The sequence below is a fragment of the Sylvia atricapilla genome, chromosome Z, assembly GCF_009819655.1.
Source record: "Sylvia atricapilla isolate bSylAtr1 chromosome Z, bSylAtr1.pri, whole genome shotgun sequence".
In the NCBI taxonomy this organism is placed as follows: domain Eukaryota; kingdom Metazoa; phylum Chordata; class Aves; order Passeriformes; family Sylviidae; genus Sylvia; species Sylvia atricapilla.
Genome location: NC_089174.1, coordinates 67,953,196 through 67,965,955, shown reverse-complemented (window position 1 = coordinate 67,965,955; position 12,760 = coordinate 67,953,196). Strand labels below are relative to the sequence as shown.

The following is a 12,760-nucleotide window of genomic DNA, read 5'->3' as shown; positions in this document are numbered from 1 at the left end:
TGACATATTATGTATTATCTCACATGTCTAGAGGAGTATAGTAACAATAGGACTATGCTCATGAAAAGCATAGATCTAATCAATAATATTATTGATGACTCTGATATTCTAATGTGTATTAAAATTGTTATATTTTTTCTTAGTCACCGATCAAAACTCCCCTCCTGTACTTTGCTGCATGGATTTCTTAAGCAAGAAACCTTTTTCTTCTTGTACCTGGTAGAAACATAAATATTTGATTCCTTTGTGCATGGTGGGTGTGATGTATACCTACACTAGTGCTGCTGGGCTCTGCAACCAATGTATCAGTCTTTTTACCTACCAGCATAAATAACGAGTCCAAAGCACCACTCCGTGTTCCTGATAGTACAGCCCCTCAGCAACATCTTCTCATTGTCCAGGGCATATTTCTCTCCTCGAAGACTAAGAGTTCCTGTGAATTTATCCAGTTTGTTATTTGGTGCCTCACATCTGATTTCTCCTATAAAAAGAAGGTAAAAGCAAAAATGGAAATCTTGGTCCAGAAAGGTGTCATCAATACTGCATTTCCAGCTTTTCCTCAGAGAAACAATATTTCACACTCTAGTTAGTCTAGTAGACACCTAACCCTGTCATTCCCATTCTATATCTTACATTTACTTATTTTGTGGGTCCCTATATCCATCTCATAATTCAAGGGACCACAGTGAATTTGAATTTATCCAATTCTTTGAATATGACATTTTTTTACTGGTAGAGTACAAAACAAAGTTTCCACAACTTCTATGTGGGTGAGAAGAAATGTTGAAACAGCAACATACTTTTGATCCATTCACAGCAAGTTCATAGTGGTAGGATGTCACTGGATAACTTTAGCTAAAAGTGCTGACATTACCATTTTCCTATTTCATTTTCCCTCAGATTGCAGAGCTCAAGCGAATAGAATCATAGCCTAAAGGCTGCAGAAGAGTAATTAACTGAGGTGTCTTTGTTCACTGATTTTTAATTTCATCTGTTTTATAACTCAAGTCCCAGGAGCACATAAAAAGATATCGCTACCTTCTTTGGCCATGGAACTGACACAGTAAGTGACTGGAGTGTCTATTTCCATGTTTTATATTTATTTCTTGTAATAAAATGTGTTCAGATACCTCAGTATAAAAAAGACTATTTAAATTAACTGCTGCACCTGACATTTAAAGATTCAAAGCAGAGCCCTGTGGATGTATTTAGAACTGGAAAATACAAATATGCCTTACTGAAAAGCAATCTAAGAGTTCAGTCTGTTCACTTAATCAGCAGGAACAATAAAGTTATTTTCATCACAGGCTGTAAATACCTACAAAAATACTAGCATTTGCAGAGAGTACAGTTCTAGCTGCTCTCGGTTTTACACACCAGGCTCAAGAGACTGGAAACAAAATCCAGAGATGTCCAGAAGAAAAGTACAGCTTTAAGTGTCACGCTTGTCTTCACCACTACATGTTTTAAAATCAAAAATTATGCAAATTATCAAAAAAGCCATTCTAGTCTAGGGCAGACAAACCATCAGATGTGAAAGATTGAACAATTAGGAAGTTCAGTGACACATGTGGCATTGGAATTCAAATATTTACAACAGTGTTGCTCCTCTATTTTATCATCTGGTTAGTGCAACAAGAACCAGATCTGTGCTCCATGATTTGTGAAAGCCTCTAGCAACCAGGCCCATCTCACTGCCACCCTCACAAACACCTTGAAAAGCACAAAGGAAACAGAGGCTTTGTACTAGAACCTCAAACAGCACAATGGTTGGCAAAGCAAACCTAGGGCATTGTCGCTTACCAGGAACACTAAGGCTGCAGTGGGACAGTGCTCCTGTGAGCAGCTCATGTGTCCACATCTGCTTTCCCATAAGTGGCTGGGTCTGGGCTATTGACATGCTGACTTTGAGATCAGAAGTCGTTAATCCAGATGAGACTAACCACAAAACAGTGAGAAGCTCTAAAGACCTCCCCCAGGACAGCTACACTACGCCCAGTACCTCTGCAGCAGAAGGCACCATGCCTCTTGTTCCCCTCGCCCACTAGCAGCAATAATATACCTGGAAAACATTTCAGCTTAAAGAGTTAAATACCGCCAAGTCAACTGTGATAAGCAGAGGGTATCTGAAAAGTATTGTGGCCTTTCTGGTCTCCCAGTTCCCCAAATCAAACAAAGAAATTCAGTGTTTTGCAAGCATCTTCCTTATCTGAACCATCAAACAAACATCATAACTCACAGTAAGCATTCCACTGAGTGCCTATATTAGCTGCACAACCCTGTCCTCTCTTCCTGTCTTAAAAAGCAATTAGATAAAGAGTTACATAAATATTTAAATATTTCAACAGAGGCTTGCTAAGGGAAATGCAAGGCTGGTCTGGTTCTAGGCACTTTTCCCAGTACACTGTCAAACATAAATCATCCTGGGAAACATTTTATTCATTTCAAGTATTGTGAAGAGGCCACTTTTATTTACAACATAAGTAAAATAGAGATTTAGAGAATAAATAAATATCTGAAAAGAAAATTCTCAATTTTCCAAAATATTTTTAAACGTTTAATTAAGCACTTCCAAGAACACGGTGCCCTTAGATAAGCATCACACTAAGCATGCTTGAAAAATTATCTAAGATGAAGGTTTTTACTTACAAATCGATAGACACTTCAGCCTGCTCAGGAAAATAATTAAGGCATGCCACTCCAATTATGAATATTACCCATCTAATGATACACGTAAAACATATTTCTCAAGACTTAAAACACTCAGAACCTCAGCCATCAATTCAAAGAAATCCTGATGTACTGGGCTGACACTTGGCAAAACCCACACATGTTACTGCATAAAACCTCAGCAAGGAAGACAAAAGAAACTCTACCAGAGACAGTCTCAGCTATGTTCTTTGCCACATCCCTACCACTTGTACTGGAATCATCTACTTATTTCAAAAACAATTTTTTTCTAAAATTATTTTCCCTCTATATCTAAAAGTATTTCCTGGGAGCCTGCAATCCTTGAGGCATTCCAAGGACATCAGCACTCATTTCACCCCTTTCCATAATAAGTCCTCCTGTAATCTTGACCTCATATGTAAGCCAGCAGGGCACTGCAAAATGTGACTAACACTATTTGGTCTGTTCCCTCATCTTGTCTCCACAGACAGATGATGTGTGAGCATGGAGTAATCTGGTTTTGACAGGTCTAATTCCTTTCCGTGTATGTGCTGCTAAGTATTCTCTGCTATCCAGTGACAGGACACATGGGAATGGTTGAAGTTGTGACAGAAGAGGTTCAGACTGGACCTCTTAGGAAACATTCCTTTACTGAGACGACAACCGCTCATTGGAACAGGCTTCCTAGAGAGGTGATTGATGCCCTCAGCCTGTAAGTTTTAAGAGGCATTTGGACAGTGTCCTTAAAAACATACTTTAATTTTTGGTCAGCCCTGAAGTGGTCAGGCAGCTGGATGAGACAATCATAGTAGACCCCTTCTAATGAAAACATTCTGTTCTGCTTGATTCGGTTCGGTTCTGTCCTGTCCTGTCCTATCCTATCCTATCCTATCCTATCCTATCCTATCCTATCCTATCCTATCCTATCCTATCCTATCCTATCCTATCCTATCCTATCCTATCCTATCCTATCCTACCCTATCTTGTATTTGGTACAGTAAACAGTGCTGAGAAAGGATACCTTTCCCGTTAAGCAGGTCTATACTGCTTGCTGTTAGATATTTTAAAATTCAGTCTTTATTGTTGCATTGAGAGAGGAAAGGAACAGTTTCAGAATGAGGTTTCAGGCTAGGAAGTAGTCACCCGTCCTGCATGTACAGTTAGTCCTCGGGTCCGTGTAGTACCTGGGAAGTGCCACTGATCAAAAGATAAATGTAAATCAGTGCATCAGCATTGCTACATTAGTGTGAAAGTGCAGTGTGAAAATGTTTTGAGGCCAGAACTAAGCACAAGGTTTTGGGAAAACAGTTTCTATAGTGCAGTTATACGAACTCTTGTGCTGGCTTTCAAGGTGGGTAACCTCGACATGTGCAGACAGACACAAAAGAGAAGTGTCCAATCCAGAAGAAATGCCACCAATGTAGTGTCAGGTTATAGCCATGCATGGCACCAAGACCTGCAAGCAAAGACAGACCTTTTCCTTTACATGTGGTGTTGATACCTGTTGTATAGACTGCAGAGTGCCTTTTCTGTTTTGCTAGCACTGTTTCCAGAGAAGATACCTAGCAGGGGGCAGCGGACAGCTTGGAAGGAAGAGTCCCAACCACTCTCTGTAATTTAGGCAAATTATCTGGAAAGTGAATTTTCCATTTATACTCACCATTGAACTCTGTCAGCTTCTGAAGATCTTCTCCAAGCTCCGCAGTGACTGTCAATGCCTGCTTCACCTTCAGGTTTGTTTCACTGTAACAAACAATATAAGACAAAAAGCATGAACTGAAAGTCATATGTGAACTGAAAGGTCTCCTTGAAAATCGCTTCTGCTATGATGACAGCTTCTTTACACATCTGATGGACTGTGATACTATACACCTGTTTCAGCTGGTCAGCGGGTGTAGATTGTCTCTTTCAGTTGCAATGACAGTCATTCAGAAAAATTCTCAGCAAGGTACCAAAGGTGAAGTGGGTCTGTCTTCTTAATTGCACCACAGAGCACTGAACTCTCTATCCTGTCACTCATGACACATTTAAACCAAAGGTATCTAAACATATATGAGAGCTCTGAATCTTTTCTCCCATGGTATTCTGATCTGGAAGATTACTTCAGTCCTGAGACTAGCTAGGTGTGGAGTTGGAAATGCAATGTCAAAAGAATACTGCGCTTGTTCAGGGCCTCTTAGAAGTGGCACTTGTGTGTATGAAAACTACAGACCCATTTTCAGCAGAAATCAATTGGGTAAGGTGCAGAGGGCTGTCTGTAGGATCTTGGGAGATACAAAATTTCTTGAAATACCTGGTCTTGCTTAGTCCCTCAGGCTGTTGCTAGTTCTGGGCAATGCAGAAAAGGTAATGCAAATTGGGTCATAGAAATGAGTCAGCTCCAGTTTATTCCAAATTAATACAAGTTGCAGTGCTCTGGTTTTGTGGCCAATTGTGTTCTGGAGTGGGCAGCATTTGGAAGCCTTGGCTGTGTGCTTGCATTGATATTATTCTGTAGCAGTCCAAAGGAGATTACCAAAGTCATTCATTATCTCACCCAGATAATCTGTCTGAAAGAAAATACTAACGGAGAGAAAAAAACCAGCTTTTGCTGGGGATATTGTAGGAACATGCGTCTAACTTACTCTAAGAAGAACCGTCACTGAAAAGCAAAGTCTCCACCTCACATGACATTTGCACTCAAGAAGCAAAAGTATCCACCAAAGGATGTTATTCTTAAGATACTTACCTGAAGTTTATTCTGCATGTTATCTAACTCTGGCTACCAAAGCTATTACAGGTGTGTCTGCAGCACCCAGGGTCACCAGGAACATGGCTTTGCAGTGGTGGCAGTGATTGCACACCAGGGCCAGGCTCACTTACCCATCCAGCTCAGCTGTCTCAATGTATGTCAGGCTGTGTGGCTCACTGCTCGACAGCAACAGGAGATCAGCCTGAGCACGGAAAGACAGACAGACTTGGCATGAATTCATACAGTCAGCAGGCACTGCAGAGCAGTGCTGCTTGTGGTTACTGCTACATTATCACTATGACTGATTTTTTTGTGAGTGATAAGAGTGGCAGAGATTAATTGTGATCAGGATAGAGAGAAATGGTACTCACTGTCACAAAGTTGTTGTTTTCTAGTTTTATTATATCTCCCACTTGGACATTCATCCATTTTTGCTCCTTTAACCTGCAAGGAAATTTCTAGTAAGTTAGCACATACAGCAAATGCCACTTGGGAAAGTGGGGAACTTAGCTTTCTTCTGAGCCAGACTGTACTTGCCATCAGGACTTGGAAGCAGGGCCTGCCATGATGTGTCCTGAACCATACTATGCTGCAGGACCACCACAGTACAAAAAAAAAAAAAAAAGGCAGTAAAAAACAATAAAAGCGCTGGCTGGGCTGACTCATGCTGAGTTGAGACCAAGCCCCACAACAGCAGCACAGTCCATGTGCAGTATCCTTGTCCTTGTCTCTGCACTGGCTACTCCCTTCCTTCCTTAAAGGGCCACATTGCCTCAAGAAACCCTCTCTGCAGCTTTCCCAGACGAAGTCTCTCACAAAAGCAGATTGTGTAAGGTTTTCCAAGTGGCACTGAGGGCAAGAGTAACCAGCTGTCAGGAAGGTCAGTGCAGGTGCTTTGGCTGTGCACTTGCCTGTTTGCAGTAGTGTTCACAGCACTAAGCCAGATGTGCACACAGGAACCCAGCCAAACTCCAAGCACCAACCAACACAGCCAAGTCAAGATAACCGTATATGCAAATTCTAGAGGTGAGAGAGATCAGTCTCAAAACAGATCTTTCTGGACTGGGAGCTCAAGCTTGAACTGAGTTCAATCTTGCTTATTCGGTGTTGGTCAGAGCTGGACAGGATCTCTGGTTTCCAGGTTTTGAAAAAGGCAAAATATTATAAAATTTCTGTTTCAAAATTTGTTTCCTAGACACAGTAACTAATACACAGTAAACTAAGAAACTGGTTTACTTTGCAGAGAGCACAAAAAAAGTATGTCCCTATTCTTCAGTTTGCACTTACATATTTCACTGTTTGATCATCTGTTGGAGTTTACACAACATACTGGTATCTATAGTGTGGAAAAAAGTCACAGAAAGACTTCATAGCTGTCTACAGCTATGTCCTATGCATAGCTGGATCCATGGAGCTGCAAGTAAACAGCACATCTGTCTGCCACAGAAGCCAAAACTCTGCTATTTTTTTCTGCAGGAAAGAACAGTGCTAGCAGTACAATGTCCAAAGAACGCAGCTGAAATGTTTTGGGTACATCTAAGCCAAAAGTGCTACACACACTCTAAGTATAATAAAGTGTATGAGGGAGCTATTTCAGCTTCTTAATTTGAAACATCTTGTTGATAATGCCTAGTTTTGCTTAATGCAAAATAAATGCTATTGAGTGTAAATGGACACAGAAGATAGCTTTGCTTGTTACTTCTGGGGTAAAGAATAAAATAATACAAGACTCTGAAATTCTTATTTGAACATAACACCCAGAAACAGAGAAAGAGTTTAGTTTTTGTCAGCACAAGGTCACGGCCACATTGTCTGCACAGATCTGGTACTGTGTCTAGGGTTCATTAATCAGACACACAGTCCAAAACTGCATGATGAACTAGTGGTATGAAACACAATTTAAGTTTAAATTGTTTAGTGATCCTTGAGAATCACACACAAAAATCAAAAACATTAGTAATTAAATGCTTCTCCCTGTGAGAACTACAGTAAAAAGGACTTACATGCCATTGATCAGGACCTGGACTGGACGATTGTTGACATGTTTGTCGCTTTTGTGTCGATTCTGAAAATTGGATCAGAAGGTTAAAAGGCATTTCCAGGAAACCAAACACACAGGAGCCATAGGCAATTCATTAGCATTTTAGGTTTCCACCCAGCTGGCTGAATGGGTCAGGCAGATTAGGGCAACAACTGAGTCAGTTGTGTCCAGCACATGTTTATGGCAGTGACACAGAGCATAATCAGACTGCAAAGGGCAACAGGCAACCCAGGGAGAGAAGAAGGAGGGTAGAGCCTTATATGTCTCTTTAGCACAGTCCTGGCTCCGCTGGCATTGTTCCACCCACCTCAGTCTGTAAACACCAGAGAAATTCATTCCTCTGTTCTCGTATGGAAAGTGACCACTGATGTTCTGGCATTGTTCCATTGAAAATCAAAATCATTTTAATAATGAGAGAAAATCAGATGTTAAACTCAGCTCTAATATCACTCTTTGAAGCCAATGGGCTCTGCAGACTTTGGCCAAAGCTGAGCAAGCTTGAAAAATCACAAGTGGGTTGAGCACTTGCTTCCTACCAATTTTTTTTCCCACCTACATTGTGCTAGATGACAGAGGATGGGTTCTCCAAAGTGGAAGCCTAAGAAAAGATTTCTGTGCCTGCATCCAGACATATCTATGAGAGATGACATTTGCAGACATGCCAAGCAGTTTCAGAGAAAGTCAGTGGATCTGCTGGGCTGCTCACCAATTTGGAAATTCTTGTTCCTGTTTCAGTAACAAACTAAAGATTTTGGGACTTAATCTCAGACTCCAAGTGCCTACCACCAGCTGCGCTTAAGCAGTTTATTTCAGTTACTGTGCTGAAGAATCACAAGGCAACTCCAAAGTGCAAGTCAGAAATACAGGTCTTACAAAATCATCAATGGCATCCTTGACTCCTGATACAGCCAGCACCAGCACCAGGGGCACCACTGTTGTAAACCAGGCCAGTGAGGAAATCTGAGGAATCAACTGTAGGAAGAAAAGATCTGAGTTAAGACATTTCTTACCAGTTCAGAAAACCACTGCTTCCTAATCAAGCTGCAGACAACATTTTTCTATGATACCTGAATATAGAATAAAACCAGAAATGTAGCTCCCTGATATGTGACATCCCTCCCAAAAAGAGATAAGAGAGCCAGGGAACCCATGTTTTCCTTACAAAACAAGCTATAATTTAAGTTAGAAAAATAGAGCTGTCAGAAAGTGTAGTGGGTTGCTCTTTCTTGTTTGCAGAGTTAAGATTGCCAAGTCCCCAGGGTATTTCTTTGGAAGTACTGACATAGGCAAGCCCACTGTGAGGGACTCAAGAGCTATCTGAGCAAAACCAGCTGTGCAGAGCCATCAAAAGCTTCTGTTCTTTGTTTCAGTAACTTTTAACATTTTGCTGAAGTAAATTTCACATAAATGGACAATGCAAGCTGTTGCCAGGGCTGACCTTGTTCTCCCAGGAGTTGCACAGACATTTTTGTTTTCTATACCTTTAACAGTGAGAGGACTGAAGAGTTGAGGGTGATTCTGTTATGCCATCAGCCATGAAGAGGGAAATGTCTCACCCCACACAGTTCTCCCCTTCTTCTAGAAGCAGCGTGAAACCAGCATTAGTGTGTCCCTCAGTTTGGATCTGGGAAGTGTCAACTCCATGTGCATTGTGAAGCTGACACTTATGCATTGTCATAGCCCGGATCCTACAGTCACATTAGCCCTGCTCAGCTGTACAGGCTGTAACTGCTCCCTTCTCACCTGTCTTGGAAAATGCATGTCCCACTGGTCTGTGACAAAGGAGGGGGAGACAGAGTCCCCACAGCCTGCCCATCACATCCACCCTTGACACAGGAATAGTCCCACAGGGATGGTCCCACAGGGATGGAGTGAGGAAAAATAAATAAATGGAGGAATATGTGGACTAATGCCTGCCCTCTTAGGCTACCTTGATGTAAAGAAAAAATTGTGTGCTTTTATATATAGTCAATCCTATATGGCCCAGCAAAACACACAGCAGAATAATTTAAGTTCTTTGAAACACTATGAATTTGACAGACAAACAGCTAGAGTGCAGTACAACAACACAGGAAGTGTGCTCTCATCTTAGCTAAAAAGGCACCTTCTCTTGAAAAATATACATGCACTGAAATTTCAAAAATTCATTCCTTGCAAATAAGCAGACAAGATCATATGTGGTTTGCTGAAGGCTTACCCACATTTCATCTATGCTTTTTTGAGCTGGAATTGTAAAAAAAAAAAAAAAAAAAAAAAAAAAAAAAAAAAAAGGCATTTGAAACAGGTTATTTTGTAAATATGTGTGCAGTGAAGGGTCAACTTTCAAATACAAAGCTTGAAACATTATCAAAATTATACCCTTCTTTTGATAATGTGTAGACTCAACAGCAGCAAAGTACACAGCAAGGTGCAAAGGGGCAGAAATCCTGATATCAATTTATCTGGTGCGTTCAGCTTTCAGGGTATCATTAGCAACAGTGAAGAGCAAAGTGCAACCCAATGCCATTACAATCCACAGAGTTCAATAGTGCTGCCAGTGTCTGACATACTCCATACTGGACACCTTCCTCACCCTGGAGAAGGCAGCAGCACTATCCAGCTTTATGCAAACTAGCCACAACCTTGAGCCTTCTTGATTGTTAACTCCTTCCTTCCCAGGGAAACACTACGGGTTACAAATGTGGTGTCCTTCTTGCTGTTTCCTTTGTGATTGCCTGTGGAATTCACCTTGTAATCCATGGGTAAGAAAGAACTTGGCTTTATACCACAGGATGAATATGTCATGCAAATCTGAGGACAGCCAAAAACACTCAGATGTAGACACAAAGGGATAGTAGGGCAGGGCATGAAAAAGATGCACAATTTGTTGAAGGCTAATTAACTTTTTTTCTTCATTTAGTTCAAACCCTCATATCCAAAGGTAAAAGAGAAAATAGCTTTTTTCTGCCCTACTTTCTATGTACTGTAAGATTTTACTAAGATGCTAATTCACACCAGTAATATAGCTTGCACTTCATTACACCTGTCAAACATAGACTGGCTTTGATAACAGAGAACAATCTGCTGGAAACAGCACAGTAATTTCATACCTGCAAAATCAGCAAGAAAAGGAAGTAGGCATTGGCTATTCGCTGAAACTGTTCAAACAGGTTGAGAGGCAGGAAAGTGAAGAAATTATATTTTGATGTTTTAATTGAATTGTTCTGTAGGGAAAAAAATGAAAATAAGTAGGATTGGTAAAACAGGAAACAAAATTACAGCACAACGCATTTCAACTGTGTCTTACTTGCTTATATTTAGCAATAGCATTGTTTCTAACAGCAGCTCAAAAAGCATTTCCTTTTCCCCCACACAATCATGCCAAGTCTGGATAAACAGAGAATTCCTCTTGGAATAGGTGAAAACATGATGCTCAGCTTATGCCAGTGCTGCTGCAGGTAGATAAAGTTGTATGTGGTTGCTCACATCTTCCCTTTATTAATAGTCTTCTTGCTTACACAGTGCACAAAGAAAATTGAGAAATGTAACCAGAAGACAACGATTTTGCTGTTAGCATCTACAAAGCAGAGTTAGGAAACACATGCCAGGTCAACCATCTGTAGCTTGTCCGATGCTTTGAGATATCCATTGACAGCCCTATAGGAGGTCTATGTCCTCCCAGGAGCAGAATATGACATTATTGTCATAATTTTCAGCTCATTCAGCAAACCTTCAGCTCAGCAGCTTCAATGGGTGGCTTGTTTCTATTCCACAAAAATCACTTGGATGTGGCATTGTGCAGTCACTAATACAAGAACTCACCATTTCAGTAAGCGAGCTGCAGCTCTGTTCCCTATTTCCAGTTTCCTTTTCTAATTGTGGACCGCCCCTCCAGCCACAAGAAGTGGCTGCTCCCCCATCTCTCTTTTGCAAACCACAGAAAGACCTAAGCTTGATATTGCAGAACTGAGTATTTTCTTCCCCAAAAGATCAGAGCAGTCTGGTCCAATACTTGCCACCAGCCAGACAGGCTCTATCCATCATACAGACCCATGCACTGAGGCTGTCTCTTTAGTTTTCAGGTGTGCTAGATCATCTTTTATATGATGTTTAACAGGCCCTGGTGCCAGTTTAGTCCTGGAAGGACAAATCCCACCTGTTGTGAGAACATAATTTTTTTCCCCCTAGAAGCTCTCCAGACAATGCCCATTAATCCCCTTCCAGGGAACATAAGGTGTGACAGCGCAAGGAGGCAGATATGAAGCACACCTGAATTCCAAATAAATATACTGGTTCAACAGCAGAGAAAATGGTGACTGTGGTATTTGTAATAGCCTTTAGATATTGCTAAGCTGGTGGGAGGACAGGAGCTACTAAGTATGAATCACAGCCCACTTCTTATCCATGCATTAATCCAGGATCTCAACATCTACCCTGGCATGCATCAGCATGTTTCCAGCACCAAACCAATTATTTCAGGTCACCATTGAAAGGTATGTGTGGGGGAAGCTCTTCCATTTTAGGCAGTTGCTGGATTTCTCTATGTTCAGACACACAGTACAGCATATGTTCTTCAGCATTAAAATCATGTTTTATCCCTTGGACAAGCCAGATGAGTAAATTTCTAAAATGGCAGAAATGAAAACAGCCTTTATAGAAGAGCTAGCCAAATCCTCTTGTTGATAGCATTCCAACAAGAAAAGAAATTTATCAGTGATTATCATATACACAATACTGCCTGTCTCCTGGTATCATGTAGCTACCTACAAGTGTGGTTAACTCTGTCTATGCCATGACATGTAGTTAAATTTGATTTATTTCAAAATCCTTAACTGTAGGGTATGTGTTGTGGACAGACTCTGTGGACATTGCTGGAACAGAAGCAACGGAATAACAGCATCATCGGCATCCCATCATACTGGGAACTAAATTGCTTGACAAGGCTGTGTGCATCAGGCAGAGAGTCTAGCAGGTTTTTTTATTAAAAGCTGAATCTAAATATATAAATCTGCCCAGTATTCTGAGGAAAAGAATCATGACCACTTACTTAAAGAAAAAACAAGATTGTTGCTGCAGGAAAAGTAAATGCAGGGTACTTGACCTTTGTGCGTCAACAGATTTCAGAGGGTCACATATAACATGGGAAAAACTACTCAGTAAACAGTCAAATAAAGTTTATAGATCTTTGCCTGAAAAGGTCTCAGGGGGGAATAAGAAAAGAATGGGAGTGGTTTATTTCAATTCCTGCCTTCTATTTCTGTCCATTAATTACGTCAGGAAAATCATTGAATGAACCACAGCCATTCATTTTATTTCCTATTGCCATTAGACATGGCAAA

The 12,760-nt window shown here is 40.8% G+C and overlaps 1 protein-coding gene across 2 annotated transcripts in view; it reads right to left on the bottom strand.

Moving 5' to 3' along the window:
* The window catches only part of LOC136374328 (phospholipid-transporting ATPase ID-like), an 81,921-nt gene that overhangs the window by 30,903 nt on the left and 38,258 nt on the right, over positions 1 to 12,760 (bottom strand). For both annotated transcript variants that reach the window (XM_066339637.1, XM_066339636.1), the window contains exons 4-10: positions 10,532 to 10,645; positions 8,316 to 8,414; positions 7,405 to 7,466; positions 5,773 to 5,845; positions 5,533 to 5,603; positions 4,331 to 4,413; positions 323 to 481 (exon numbers count right to left, since the gene is read on the bottom strand). In XM_066339637.1, coding sequence (XP_066195734.1) covers positions 323 to 481; positions 4,331 to 4,413; positions 5,533 to 5,603; positions 5,773 to 5,845; positions 7,405 to 7,466; positions 8,316 to 8,414; positions 10,532 to 10,645 — 661 coding nt within the window. The remainder of the gene's footprint in view (positions 1 to 322; positions 482 to 4,330; positions 4,414 to 5,532; positions 5,604 to 5,772; positions 5,846 to 7,404; positions 7,467 to 8,315; positions 8,415 to 10,531; positions 10,646 to 12,760) is intronic.